Source organism: Gymnoscopelus braueri, assembly GCF_963280865.1.
Source record: "Gymnoscopelus braueri genome assembly, chromosome: 21".
NCBI lineage: Eukaryota > Metazoa > Chordata > Actinopteri > Myctophiformes > Myctophidae > Gymnoscopelus > Gymnoscopelus braueri.
This window is the reverse complement of record NC_137623.1, coordinates 8018325-8034040: the sequence shown is the minus strand read 5'-3', so window position 1 is coordinate 8034040 and position 15716 is coordinate 8018325. Positions and strand designations below refer to the sequence as shown.

The 15716-nt window shown below is 46.1% G+C and overlaps 1 protein-coding gene across 1 annotated transcript in view; it reads right to left on the bottom strand.

Moving 5' to 3' along the window:
- The window catches only part of LOC308077529 (R3H domain-containing protein 1-like), a gene marked incomplete at both ends in the record, with an annotated part of 59644 nt that overhangs the window by 16337 nt on the left and 27591 nt on the right, over positions 1-15716 (bottom strand). The window contains 2 exons of the mRNA XM_080418277.1: positions 4282-4409; positions 14977-15113. Of these exons, the coding sequence (XP_080274403.1) occupies positions 4282-4409; positions 14977-15113 (265 nt within the window). The remainder of the gene's footprint in view (positions 1-4281; positions 4410-14976; positions 15114-15716) is intronic.

Here is a 15716-nt window from a genome sequence, read left to right as displayed (position 1 = left end):
GGCTTTTGGAGACTGAGGTCTCCTGGGCTTTTGGAGACTGAGATCTCCTGCCGCTGAGGCGGCTCGCTGAATAAAAACTCAGACCTGAGGGTCCGTGAGTAAGAAAATCAGAGGACTTTTTTGTATTATCATTAATCATTGTATTTTATATTCTTCTTTTGGAGACTGAGGTCTCCTGCCGCTGAGGCCGATTGAGGTTTCCTGGGCTTTTGGAGACTGAGCTCTCCTGGGCTTTTAGTGACTGAGGTCTCCTGCCGCTGAGGCGGCTCGCTGAATTAAAACTCAGGCCTCAGGGCCTGTGAGTAAGAAAATCTGAGGATTTTTATGAGCATAATCTGTTGTCTGCGGGTCAATTGTAAAAAAAAAAATGTATTGTGTTTTCCAGAAATATACTGAACGAGTGAACGAGTAAGTCCTGGTGTGAAGAAGCAAACACCACCTCGATTAAAGGAGGGTAGGTGTAGAGTTTGCATGTGAAGTGGGAATTAGACATTGTAGGACTGGCGTGAATGAATAGCTACATTTACACTTAGAATGCAGAGGTATTTAACACATACTGTATATACAATAACTAATCGTTAGTGTCACAGAATACCACCACGGTGTGTGACAGCCCGTTCAGGCTTTGCCATTTTTTGGGTTAAGGAACTGTTGTGTATGAGTCATATACGAGGGTATAGGAAATACTGATAACTGGTCCACCACGTTTGCTCCATGCCCGCATGCCTCTTTGAGGATGAAGTTGCGCTGGCCTCTTGAGTGCATTAGGTGAAACAGGAAATATATATATTTACTGTTTTGCCTAGTGGTGTTAAGTCCTGTGGATACAGGCACATTATTATGGTTGGGTGACACTGACGGTAGGCAACATACATTGGCACATTTAAATCCATTATGTCATTGTTTATGTTACCAAGATAAGGGTCCCTGTTTAAAACTCTTTTGAGAGAGAGCCGCTCCTGGGAGCAACTTAGTGTAGCCACCTGTGATATTGTAACCTTTCTCTCTCCGTCTGAATAATGCAGAATATATTAATCATTTTACCCAATGACTGCCTGTGTGAGTTTCCTTGTTGCCTTTCTGAAAGTTATCGGTACTTTGTGGGTGATAAGAACATTTCCATCAAATGGTCCAATCGAAGCCGGATATGTTTGAAGCATGGTGGTCGGGGGGAACAGAGCCAGCCTTGGGTGTGGCGATTTATTGCCTCTATTCAGACAGAGGTTATCTTTCAACAGTATCACATGTTTTAGTTTTTTTTTTTACCCTGGATGCTGGACCGCTGGACTTGTCTGGACCATAACATGTCGCATTTTCACGGTCCGGCGACCAGGGCTTCAGCGTATTTTTCCCTGTGCACCAGAATCCTGAACTTTTGAGTATAAATTGTTTCTTTTTATCTGATTCTGCGCAACGATGCGTCTCATAATTTTTCCTATCTACTCACTTTTTTACTGATTAAAGTAGAGATTTTTCTTTTGAGATATTTGTGTTTACGAAGTGATAGCACAGAATATTCTGTGGTCCTTGATTAGTCAGTGAAAGCTTAAAAATGCTGGCACTGGCTGTACCCTGTTTTAAAAAACCTCTGGCACTCACTGTGTTAACGGAGGCTACGCAGCGCGGCTCCGACGGCCTGCTGCTCCGAAAGCCCACCAGTCCGACAGCCGTCCCTGGGCGCAGAGGTGGACCGGGGACCCCCGGGGGTCCCTGGCTCCAGAGGCTTAACCCGGCCGGTCTGCCAGTCGGGTCAGGCCTCTCGAGCCAGGGACCCACAGGGAGGCCTCAACCCGGCCCACTCTTAAGTAGGGGTGGGACGATATGGGTACCTCACGATACGATATATATCACGATATTAGGCCCACGATAACAATATATATCACGATATTCGACGATATTCGATATATTGCGATATCACGATATTCAATATATATTGCAAGAAATTTCACCAACGATATATCACGATATCTGAAAATATCGATATATTGCGATATCACGATATATTGCATGAAATTTCACCAACGATATATCACGATAGTCCTTGTATTCAATTCATAAACACATAAAATAGCACCAAACAGTTCAAAATCATCATTACACAAATACAGAGTAGGAAAAACAACGTATCACAGACAAAAAAATAAATAATAATAATATAGTTATTTTTTGGCAGTATATCGATTTGTTATCGCGGGAGAAAGTATCGCGATATCGATATATCGTCCCACCCCTACTCTTAAGCACCCCTCCACGGGCGTTAAGTTAAGAGACAGGCCGCGGCCGAAGGACCGCAGGGACCTGGTGGTACAAACCGCGAGGCGCGCCCCTGGGACTATTGGGGACTTAGCGCGTCGGACCCGGCTTACCGGCCGGGTCCGCCGACCCACGCTTAAGCACCCCTCGGCGGGCGATAAGTCGGGGGGTCCCGCAGGGACCTGGTGGTACAAACGCTGGCGCAAAAGTTATCACGGCCATTAGCAGGGTCTTTTTTCCTCGCTGAACATGGTCCCTAGCTATCCTATGGCGACCTCCCCCCAAGCAAGATTTCACGCAGGGGAGAGGCCGGGAGCCCTAGGCCTCCCGGGGCCTCCAGACATAGTGCGATTTTAGTTTTAATTTTTTAGTTTTTCGGCCGCAGTTGACCCCGGCCCAGATCCAACGAGCCCTCCGCCGGCCCCAGGCGACCCACGGCCCCGGAGCACCGGCCGCTTTTCGTCCAAAAAAGAGCAGATCTACAAGCCCGGGGGTCCTCCAGGGGGTCCCCGCGGACCTCTGGAGGCCATACAAACACATAGCGCGATTTTTGAAATTTTCAAAGAGAACCAGGATTTGGGGCCTCACGCCGCCCCGACACCGCCCCTGGAAGGAGCCTCTTCCTGGGCATGGTTCATACCTATCCTATTGCACAAGTGGCCACCTCCAACCCGTGTGAAATTTCATACTTAAAAAATAAAATACTTAAAAATCAAACTTTTTCCAAAACCTCCAGGATTCTCCAGGATTCGTCCACCGTGCCCTGCGTGGCACGGGGACGCCCCCAGGACGGTGCCTCGCGTCCGAGCATGGTCCCTAGGTATCCTATGGCACAAGTGGCCACTTGCCCCCCCCCACGCGGAATTTCACGCAGGGGAGAGGCCGGGAGCCCTAGGCCTCGTGGGCCCTCAACACTTAGAAAAAGTCCCAACTCTTTCCGAAACCTCGAGGATCCATGGCCCTGCGAGGCACGGGGACGCCCCCAGAATGGTGCCTCGCGTCCGGGCATGGTCCCTAGCTATCCTATGGCACAAGTGGCCACTCGCCCCCCCACGCGAAATTTCACGCAGGGGAGAGGCCGGGAGCCCATGGCCTCCGGGGCCTTTTCGCTCAAAAAACAGCAGATCGACAAGCCAAAAAAACTAGCTTTTTTTCGTCCGGGGGTCCTCCAGGGGGTCCCCGCGGACCTCTGGAGGCCATGCAGACACAGCACGATTTTTGAATTTTTCAAAAAGAACCAGGATTTGGGGCCTCGCGCTGCCCCAAGAAGGAGCCTCTTCCTGGGCATCCCTACCTATCCTATGGCACCAGTCGGCCTGGTTCTCCCTGGTTCTCCCTGGTTTCCCCCTTCCACCAGGGAAGGGCCAGGGAGCCCAGGGCCTCCCAGCACAGTGCCGGGTTCACACTCGCCCGCTCTACCCGCCCCGGGAGACACCGTCCCGGGCACTGAGGTGGACCGGGGACCCCTGGGGGTCCATGGACCGGAGACAGCGCCACCCTGTGCCCGCCGGCGGTATTGCGCCCCACAACCACAGGCTTTTTCCAGGCTTTTCCAGGCTTGTGGATCTTCTCTTTTTCCACCCTTTTTGAGCCCGGATTTCGGCTGTCGGAACAGCGGGTCCCGACAAAAAAAACCGACATGTGTGTCAGATGATGGATGGGTATGTAAAGGGCATGAAACCAACTACTTCATCAACTGGCCACAGTGGCATGCGGATTCACATAATTCCCCCAGCCAATTTAATATCTATGGTACATGAACAGAGAATCAAAGTTGAATTTGGTCGTTAGTTAAACAAAAGGAAAAGACAGATTGTCATGGTCAAAGTGGCGCACAGGCCAACGTGGCAGGCAGGACTGACCAGATTGACCAAACTTCTTCACAGATAGTAGCAAATTTACATTCTCAACGAGTCATAACTATGAGCTTGTAGATGCTATTTTCGCCGAATTTTGGCCTCAGAATAGGGACGCTAGGGTTCAAGTGGTTCACCCCTGGATGTTTATGGACAAGGAGGATACACTTACCGGTCTTCCATGCACTTGTGCATGGAATGTCTCCTCGGAATGTCTCCTCGGATGAGGACCAAGAGCTGTCCGAGCTGCTATACCTCCACGGGTCTGGGCTGGTGTTTTGCCTTTTGAAAAGTCGAAGTCTGCGGAGAAGGGGGAAAAGGAACAAAATGAAAACCTGGAGCACTCATGAGGGGTGTGCTTCAAGAAAACCTTAGATATTTACACCAACCTCTTTGCGTCTTATTAGCTCTACCTACATCACCCTCTCGAGCTGCCTCCCTCCCAACCCTCCCACTCCACGATATTGAAAAATGCAGATAATTAGGTTTCCCCCAAAAACTCATTTCGGGGGGCAAGTCACGTGGAGTTCTTCCGATACGGTTATCGGAAATGCCCGATACTGCCAAATACTGCCCAAAATGGTGGTTTCGGCGAGTACGCCGGTCTATGCACCGATCCAATACCACCTAATAAAATAAAGAAAAACATCACATGGATGCACCTGGACGTATCATCAGTGTTGTAGCCTGGGGTCATCGGGTGTTTCGGGTCTCCCAACAACATACACCCTCGCCCAGGTGACCCAGCCGGGGTTGATCAAGCCTCGACTTACGTCCCAGTAGCTACCCACGGTCAGTCCTTTTAGGGAAAGACAGGGCCACTCAGTCCGCTTCTCCGGAACTACTCTGCGGGGGCTGGGGAGAGGAGAGGCTCTGGCACGTGGAGGGACTAGGCTCTGCGGGTGGTATCCTGGCCGGGCTCCTCCTTCGTCTTACCACGTCCAGGACCTGCGCGTTGCACCAGACTCCCCCCCCCCCCCCTGGTACTGCAGGCTCCACTTGCGACTTGCTTGAATGGCCCTCCTAAAGGCCTCACCGTGGATTTGTTGGGCTTCTTCCTCACGGAAGACACAGGCTGGAGCGCTAACCCATAATAATATATCACATAGCATGTTTATCCTACGCAGATATGCACAACAACAACACGTGGGGTGTTAGCAGACAATGTAAGGTTAGACTGGCAAACTGTAATCATGGCCTTTGATCTCTTTATGTTAATGTTCATGTTTTACTAGGGATGTGGATCGACACCCGGTTCGAGATTTCTCAAAAACCTGAGAATCAATGAGGTCTAAGTTTAACTGAGACTTGCGGGTCCTGTAAGGTTATGGTCATGTCTCAAGAGACAGGAGTGATTCAGTCATTTCAATCAAACTGCTGGTGCAAAAACGTTGACTGTCATCGAGTTTTTTAATACAATTGAATTTCCTGCCAAATGCCAACTGGCGTTAAAACGCTATGCATGGTGTATGCAAGCCAACTTCATTATTTTACCATTGTGCGTACTGCTACTGAAAAGCTAAGCGACTGCAAGTCGCCTAGAAATGACATCATCGAAACTGCAATCTCTGCGATAACTTAAAGCGACAATACAAACATTAACCGACACCGTAGTGTGAAAACTAAACACCTGAGCCAGGTATATTTTAATATAGCATATAGTTTTAGATATACCTGATTGGAACCACACAAAGAACAGGCCTCGAAACACTCATCCCCCACCGAATGCCACACAGGAGTCTGGAGGCTAGCTAGAAATAGTGGCTGGAGCCATACAGATTTTGTGTATTTATACATTATGTATCTACATATAATACATATCATGTACAATTATACACCAACACACCAGCACCCATATTACAATGCACTTATTAGTGAACAACAAGCAGGCCGTTTCACTCGGCAAAAGAAGGATGACGAAAGGAAGGAAACTGAAAACACAAACAGTGACTTGAATACTATCATGGCAGAACTCAAGTCGCACCGGGATGAGTTTAAAACACTCCCAGAGTGCTTCACTCAAGGCACAGATTGAGGAGTTGAATACCTCGCTTGAAAAGCTTTTGGATATTAAAGTGAAACGCCTTGAGCGACTTATCGCGGACAACCGAGAGGAACTGAAATCTGAGATGGATACGAAAGTAAAGCTAATGCAACAAAACCTTGACCTTGACATTGGCCATGTCTTTGCTAGAATGGATAGATTCGAGACGACACTGGAAGAAGCAAAAGGCCCAGTTAACAAATTCCAATCGGAGGTGTCTATCATTATTGTGGGCCTCCCGTTTATCGAGGGGGAAATCTCTCTGGAGAGGGCGAGCTCTTTATTATCCGAGGGGCTACAATGTGATCCGGTGCCTGAAATCGTCAACGCGGAGCGGATGACGCCGCACAGACGGGGACCGGGTGTAATCAAGGTGGAATTCCGAACTCTGCAGGATAAAGTGGCTGTGTTGCGTCGTAAGAAGAACTTGAGGGACAAGGAAGGATTTGGCCGAGTTTTCATTCACTCTGCTAAGTCACACACAGAGAGGTTAATCAACTTGAACTTCAGAACCATTCTCAGTGAACTACCGTCTGGAAAGGAGTATTTCCTGACTGGTAATGGGGGACTGGTGAAACGCGACCAGCAGCAGGAGCACCAGAACAGTGCCAGCCTGGATGGCAGCGGACCTACAAGACGTGGGTCCACTACTGTTTTGTTATCTTCACCTGCTACTTACCTCCAGAAGGATCTACAAGATCAACTGGTTCTCATATTTTTTGGGGGTACTTAACGGCTCAGATGTTTATATTGTCTGATGTGGACGCTATCTATTTGTGTGGGGACTTAAATGGCCGAATTGGTAACCTTGATGACTTTATTAATGAAGTGGATAACATTCCTACCAGGGTTAATTTAGACAGCACCGTTAACAGCTATGGGGAAATATTAATTGAGTTTTTGAGAGCTGTTAAGGGCTGTGTACTCAGTGGTAGAATGCCTTTGGGTAATGACAACTTTACTTCAGTTCAGTTAAAGGTAAAGCAGTAGTGGATTATATTATTGTTCCACATGAAGGTTTAAATAATTGTGTTACATTTTGTGTTTTCACCTCAAATGAGTTAATTGAGAGAGTAGGGGGTGAGGGTTTTTCTTTATTGGGTGATAGGTGTAAATTACCTGACCATTCTTTACTGTTGTTAAAGTTTCAAGTGAGACCATATTTTGTTAAAAAGATTCACATTTGCAGCATCCTAGTAGAAATGTGTTACCAAGGCAACTCCCTGAGGCGTTTTTGGTGTCTAGACAATACAACACTATATTGTTGGGTCTAACTGAGCAATTGGGAGGTATTAAGTTTAGTCAAAAGGATTTAGATGCTTGGTATGATAAACTTTGGGGATGTGTCTATACAGCATTGCACAATTGTAAGCGGCAAGGTTGTCATAAAAAGTTCCGAAAATCCTACAAACCCTACTGGAATCAAGATCTTCAGACCTTGTGGGACAATTTAAGATCAGCAGAGAGAGAATTTCTAAGATGTAAAAATCTGAGAGTGAAGGACTGAAGATAGAATTTAAGAAAAGGCTAACTGAATTTGACAAGAGGATACGTAATGTAAAACGCAACTTTAATAGAGGTCTTTCATTGCAAATTGATTATTTACACACTCATAATCCCCAACAGTTTTGGAGCGAAATAAATAAGCTGGGACCAAGAAAATCTAGGGAAATACCAATGGAGGTAAGACTAGAGAATGGTGAATGTAGCTCAGTATTAGGGGTTGTTTTGCAAAAATGGGGAAAGGATTTTGCTAATTTGTTTTCTGGTTGCAATAATCTATTTGATGAAACCTTTTTGAAGGAAATCATTGGCTTAAAAGAGGTAATGTAAACTCAAATGAATTCTGATATAACCACTAGCAACATGTTTTTGAATGCCAATTTTTCAAGGGAAGAGGTACAAAATGCAATAGACAAATGTAAAATGAAAAAAGCTACTGGAATTGATGACATTTCCAATGAGGTGCTGAAGTCACATAGGTTGTTTAATGTTTTATTTGCATTGTTTCAGTCTTGTTTTGACAGTGGCATCATTCCTACACAGTGGAGCAAGAGTATCATTAAACCTATTCCAAAGAATGATCCAAAGTTACCACTCAGCTATAGGGGTATAAGTCTATTAGCTGTATATATAAACTGTACTCTTCACTTTTAAACAGTAGACTTGAGAGGACAGGTTTGCTTGTGGATGAGCAAAATGGCTTTAGAAAAGGAAGAGCATGTATTGATCACATATGTGTAGTCTCTACTATTACACATGCAATAATTAAGCAGAATAAATCCACCTTTGCTTGCTTTATCGATTTCAAGAAGGCGTTTGATTGGATTAATAGAGATTTTCTACAGTATAGGTTGTTAAAATCTGGAGTCAATGGAAAATGTTATAATGCCATCAAGTCTCTTTACCAAGCACCTGTTGCCTGTGTATAGATTAATGAATACAGAACTGGATGGATCCCTCAACAATTTGGGGTGATAGTAAGGCGGAAAATTGATACCATAGTGCACTTGGTGATACAAGCGCGAAATTTGGCACAGATGACCTTCATATGACCCTAATTGATAATCAACCTCTGGCCACGCAGAATTCCTAAGATTTCAAGATGGCCACCACCAGTTTTCAAAATGGCTGCAACTGGGCCAATGTGTTGGACTATATCGCTTTGCTGGGGCTTATTTTAATATAAGAGAATATGTTCTGGAGGTATTCCTACCAAGTAAGTAACATTAGGTTCCAATATGGCGGCATATTTTCCAATATGGCTGCCGATAAATTGCAGAAATGTGCATCTGCTTATGGTTTATCCACATGAGCTTGTAGTACATGTATTTGTATTAATTACCATACACAGAATCCATTTATGGAACATTTGAAAGTGATTTATTAGCTTGGTAAAGCTTAGTGCTTACTTTTTGTTTTGTTATCAAGTCATTATAAACACATTCTCATTTACAATGGTGGCTGGGCAAGTGACAGGCCAGTGTACTAGCAACTGCAACCACAGAGGGGTGTGCAGATAAGTCCAAACTTAAAGCATTTGCAGTGTCCAGAACATGCTTTTTTACATCCACATCGTGTCAGCTTCTGGCATAATTTGGCAAACAGGACTGCACAAGAGTGACTGGCCCCATATATGTCCTGCTTGGAATGCACTTCACTTGCATTCACTTCCTTGTAGGAACTACTTCTATGAAGTTCTATCGTACATGAGTACTATGAACTCCTCGCATATCGCACTCCTTGCATATGTTTATCATTTATTGCAACAGGTGTTGAACCTAATTTGGAGAAGTTGTCTGCCATGCTGACCTTTTTCCCTTTCCACAGAAGGACGAAACTGTGTGGCATCCCCTAAATGCATGAAAGAAGCAAAGACCTGATGACTTTGATTCAATAGCTGCAACTGGGCCAACATTTTGGACTATATCACTTTGCTGGGGCTGTAAATCTTTGATTTTCCCCTTATTTTAATTGTTGGCCCAGTTGCAGCCATTTTGAAAACTGGTGGTGGCCATCTTGAAATCTTAGGATTTTTGCGTGGCCAGAGGTTGATTATCAATTAGGTCATATGAAGGACATCTGTGCCAAATGTCGCGCTTGTATCACCAAGTGCACTATCGTGTATTGAGAACGGCATATTCCCGCCTTACTATGAAGCAAGGAGACATTTTGTCTCCAACATTGTTCTCAATTTATATGAATGACTTAGCCCTTAAAATGAAAGATTCTGGCTTGGGAATCATTGTTGACGATCAAAGTTTAGGTATATTGTTGTATGCGGATGACATAGTCTTACTTGCTGAACATGAGCGCGATCTGCAGTTAATGCTGAACATTGTTGCAGAATGGTGCTGGAAATGGAGACTGGAAGCAAACCAGGACAAAACCCAAATAGTACACTTCAGACAAAAATCACTACAGAGAAGTTCGGTTGTGTTTAATTTTGGGTCAATAAGGTTGTCATATACTGACCAGTATAAGTATCGTGGATTGACATTGGATGAGCACATGACATTTAATGATGCTGTTGGTGTCCTAGCTCAGTCAGCAGGCAGGGCACTGGGCTCTGTCATGAACAAAGTTAAACACTGTGGTAATTTAGGATTCAACACCTATACACAACTCTACGAATCAGGGGTATGTCCTGTGTCTGACTATGCTTCTGGTGTTAGGGGTTTCCGGGAACATACAAGTTGTAACACTGTGCATCATAGAGCTATTAGGTCCTTTTTGAGAGTCCATAAATTGACTCCAATGTTGGAAATTAACAGCGATATGGGATGGGAACCTCCAAGCATCAGACACAAATGTGAAATGGTTCGGCTATGGAATAGGCTTGTGAAGATGTCTGACCAGAGACTCACAAAAAAGATTTTTAACTGGGATTTTAGATCTGGTCACTCCTGGACAAAATAATTGAGATCTTTATTTTATTCTAATGATTTGTTTTCTATTTTTCAAAATAAGTTACTATGTGACGTTCACAAAATTAGAAGTACAATGTTTTCCAGATATAAAGAACAATGGTGTAGTGATATATGGTATAAACCCAAGTTGCGAACTTATTGTCTCATAAAGGATAGGTACACTGTAGAACCGTATGTGAAGTATAATTTAAGCAAAAGACAACAATCTCTCTGTGCACAAATACGGCCCGGACCATTACCAGTAGCTCTGGAGACTGGCAGGTTTAATGCCACTCCAGAGGAGGAGAGATATTGTCTGTTTTGTGAACTTGGTGAAATTTAAAATGAGGTACTCTTTTTGTTTTATTGCTCAAAATATGATGATATAAGAGAGGTATTTGTTAGTAAGATGTCTTCTATTTGTGGAGATTTCCTTGAGTTAGATGATTATGAAAAATTTGAGATATGTTTTGTTAAAGGAGCTTTTGTTGTGGCAGATTTTATCTGTCAAGCTTGGGAGAGAAGACAGAACACTCTGTATAATTCTGAGATGTAATTTAATGTATTACGTGAATATATTGTAAAACATGTTATAAGTGTAAAATGGTGTCTTATAAACCCATGAGGGTTGGGCACTTTGTGTGCAGGACACAGAAATACAATTAAGTATCTATCTATCTGTCTATCTATCTATCTATCTATCTATCTATCTATCTATCTATCACACATTATAATGCATCATCTTACAATGCAACCATGCATATCTAGAATGGTACATGCTTAAACCCCTGCCCGACCACTTTGGTCTGCCACCTCGGGGCGACTGATTGCCTCGTCACTCAAGGGTCCTTCTGGTCGATCGACACGGTCAAGACTTTTTTCTGTTCTGGCCCCACAGTGGTGGAATGAACTTCCCACTGATGTCAGGACAGTAGAGTCACTGCCCATCTTTCGCCGCAGGCTGAAAACCCACCTCTTCAGGAAACACTACCCTTCCTCTTTGCCTGGCCTACTTGTTGTTAACTAGTTGTACGAACTCTTGTTTTATTGTTGTATTGTTTTATTGGATCTTGTTTAGTCGATACACTTATTTGTTTTAGCTCTTGCTCATTTGATTTTGCTATTTTGTCTCATCTGTTTAAGAAAGTAGGTAGCTGATATATTGCACTTTTACCTTAGCGCTAGGTATACTCTTGGTTGCTTGTTTTTGCAGGAAATGCACTTAAGACCTCTGAGGATTAGTAGTTTCATTCCCTACCTATGTTGAATGCACTTATTGTAAGTCGCTTTGGATAAAAGCGTCTGCTAAATGACTGTAATGTAATGTAATGTAATGTACATTCAACTGGTTAGGAGAAACAAGACATCTCACAAGACTGGGAGCGCCATGAAGGACGGCCGCATCTGTACGCGCTCCGTAACATCGCAACGTTTTTCCATCTTTTTAGTATTTTTTAGCCTTCTCTTTTTTCCCTACACCATCGCGTGTCTAAGGAGTTATGACAGACAAGCACTTATGGACATCAGCACAGCGATTACACACAGAATTCCGGACTTTTTTGCCGAAAACCTTCCACTCGGCTGGGTGGGGGGAGGGGTTCCCTTTGTTCCGGCTGGAACAAAAAGTTACCCGAGGCGGCGAAAAAGACCTGGACGACGAGGGACAAGAGCAGGTCTCCTCGTAAGAACAACAAAACGTGGATATAAACCTGCACTGCCTTCAATCCTGCTAGCGAACGTTAGATCTCTGTGTGAATCAAGAACTGTGACCACTATGGACGACTTACTAGCGCGCGTAAAGTATAACAGTGAGACAAGGAACACGTCCATTGTTGTGCTAACAGAGACGTGGCTAACGGAGTTAGCATCTGATTCTTCCATCACTCCTCCTGGCTTCACCGCGTATAGGAAGGACAGAGACACTGTACTGAGCGGTAAGCAACGTGGGGGGGAGTTTGTGCCTTGATCAACAACAACTGGTGCAAAGATGTTAAAATCCTAGATAGTCACTGCTCACCAGACCTTGAACTTTTAATCATAGCCTGCCGTCCTTTCTACCTACCACGCGACTTCAGCATTGTGATTGTAGCCGTTGTTTACATTCATCCTGGAGCTAATAAGGACACAGCTATGAGGGAATTACACCAGGCGATCAGTGCACAAGAAAATCGCCACCCGGACTGCGCAGTCATCTGCCTAGGCGACTTCAACCGGACACTCTTAAAAAAGGTCTTTCCCAAATTCCACCAGCATGTCGCCTGCAGTACCCGTGGTGACAATATTCTTGACCACTGCTACACGCCCTTCAAGGATGGATACAAAGCCCTCCGACGCCCACCGCTAGGAAGCTCTGACCACGACGCCATCCAGCTGCTACCTGCCTACAAACAGAGGCTAAAAAGGGAGAAGGAAATCCGAATCTGGTCTGAGGACACAGACGCTATGCTACAATCCTGCTTCTACCAGACTGACTGGGGGATGTTTAAGAACGCCGCTGGGAATAACATCAACGAACTCTCAGACTCAGTCACTGGCTTTATCAGTAAGTGCATAGATGACATAGTCCCAAAAAAGACAGTTCGGATCTATCCCAATCAGAAACCATGGATGGACAGCGGAGTACGTGCACATCTGCATGAACGGGATGCTGGTTTCAAATCTGGCGACGTGGAAACGCGCAACACGACGCGCGCGGCCCTAAACAGCGCCATCAGGAAGGCGAAAAAGGCCTACACAAAAAAGATGCAAGACAAACTCAGCAATGGCGACATCAGGAGCACATGGCAGGCGGTACACACCTTGACAGACTGCAAAACAAGAACCAGAAGCGAGGTGAACCTGCCTGCCTCCCCAACGAACTGAACACTTTCTACGGCCGGTTTGAGATCAGCTCCAACCGCGGCAGCCAAGCGGGGCCATCAGCAGCACCAGCAGAGGTGAACCCTCTAACCATCTCGGAGAGAGAAGTGCGTACAGCCTTCACACGGGTCAACATCCACAAGGCAGCCGGACCTGATGGGATTCCAGGCCGGGTCCTTAAGACATGTGCAGACCAGCTGGCGGGTGTCTTCGCTGACATCTTTAACCTCTCCCTCTCCCTGGCTGTGGTCCCTGCAGGGTTCAAAATGTCAACCATTGTGCCCATTCCCAAAAAGGCCAAAGTGACATGCCTAAACGACTGGAGACCTGTTGCTCTCACCCCGATCGTCAGCAAGTGTTTCGAGAAACTGGTGAGGGAATACATCAGCTCCACGCTACCTGCCTCGCTGGATCCGTGGCAGTATGCATACCGCAAAAACAGATCCACCGACGACGCTATTGCCATGGCTCTCCACACCGTCCTCTCGCACATGGACAACAAGCTGCTGAAGGACAAATATGTACATATGCTGTTCGTGGACTACAGCTCAGCATTCAACACCATTGTCCCAGCAATACTTGACAAAAAGCTCAGAGACCTAGGGCTACACCCAAGCATGTGCGACTGGATACAGGACTTCTTGTCCAACCGACATCAGGTGGTGAGAATGGGCAGCATCACATCCGACCCCCTGACCCTCAACACCGGAGCACCCCAGGGATGCGTGCTGAGCCCTCTCCTCTACTCCCTGTACACGTATGACTGCATAGCCACACATGTCTCCAACACCATCATAAAGTACGCGGACGACACGACAGTGATAGGCCGAATCGTCAACAACGACGAGTCTGACTACAGAGAGGAGATCAAATCACTAGCACACTGGTGCCGGGAGAACAACCTCTCTCTTAACGTCGACAAGACCAAAGAACTGATCGTGGACTTCAGGAGGCCGCGGAGAGACCATGCGCCCATCCTCATCGACGGTGCTGCAGTGGAAAGGGTCAGCGAGTTCAAGTTCCTCGGAGTACACATCGAGGAGGACCTCAAATGGGAGACGCACTCCACACACGTGAGGAAAAAGGCTCAGCAGCGACTGTACTGGCTCCGCCGCCTGAAGAAGCTCGGAGTAGGACGTCGCATCCTCAGGCTGTACTACAACAGTTCTGTCGAAGGCATCCTAACAGGCTGTGTCACGGCCTGGTACGGGAACTGCACTGCCCGAGAAAAGATCAGCCTACAACGAATAGTGCGATCGGCAGAGCGGATAATGGGAATCGAGCTCCCAGCGCTCCAGGAACTGTACAAAAAGCGGTGCGTGGTCAAAGCCAAGCGCATCATCAAGGACAAGCACCACCCAAGTCACAGACTGTTCAACCCCCTACAACGACCGCGACCGGGCAAGGGGCTCTACCGCAGTATCAAGAGTTCCACCACCAGGTACTGGTGTAGTTTCAATCCGGCTGCTGTCAGAATGCTGAATGGGGCATAAGCCTGAATGAGGCATAGGCCTTTTTTTGGTCTTTTTTATTGTGCTCCTTTTCCTCTAAGCACCTTAGATTCCTTGATTCTGATTCTGACATAGTGGTGCCAGGAGAACAACCGAATATCCTGTCTCTGACTCGCTGGTACTCCTCCTCTCTCTCCTCTATGGACTTTCTCCGTCTGTTATCCTTCAACCGCATTCGCATCTGAAAATGTGAAGAAAAAAAACAAGCCGTTTTTAACCACTACACCCTACAAACTTTGTTTACCAGTGTCCCTCAGGGGTTTATACATAGTCAGGGGTGCACATAACTGGTGCGCAGGTGCGCATGAGCACCCAAAATAAATAATGCGCACCACATCAGACGACACGAGGCGCTTTTGCGTACCAACAGCTGGGACAGGAATTTCCAAGCTTTTATTTTTTAGCAAAAATAAAAAATAAAAGCCTGGAGATCGAGGCTAGGAATTTACTTCCTGAAGCCACACTCACACAATCACGCTAAAGCACGCGTCGGCCCCATGTACAGCCATAGGCGCAGGGCGACGCATGCTGTGATTGTGTGAGCCTCGCATCCTGACACACAGACAGGCTGCGACGCAGCGGCTGTTAGAGGCACTCGTCACCGATGATGAACGCACCTTAATGGCGCAAAATATGCCGTGAACGTCCCAATTTGGCGGATAAAAGCAGCGCAGCACAGGGCACCAACCTTGGGGGGTTCACCAAACGGCGTGAGTGGGGAAAAAATCACACCCTGTGTGAAGTGGGCGGTGTCTTGCTAGCTAATCACAATACTGAATGGAGT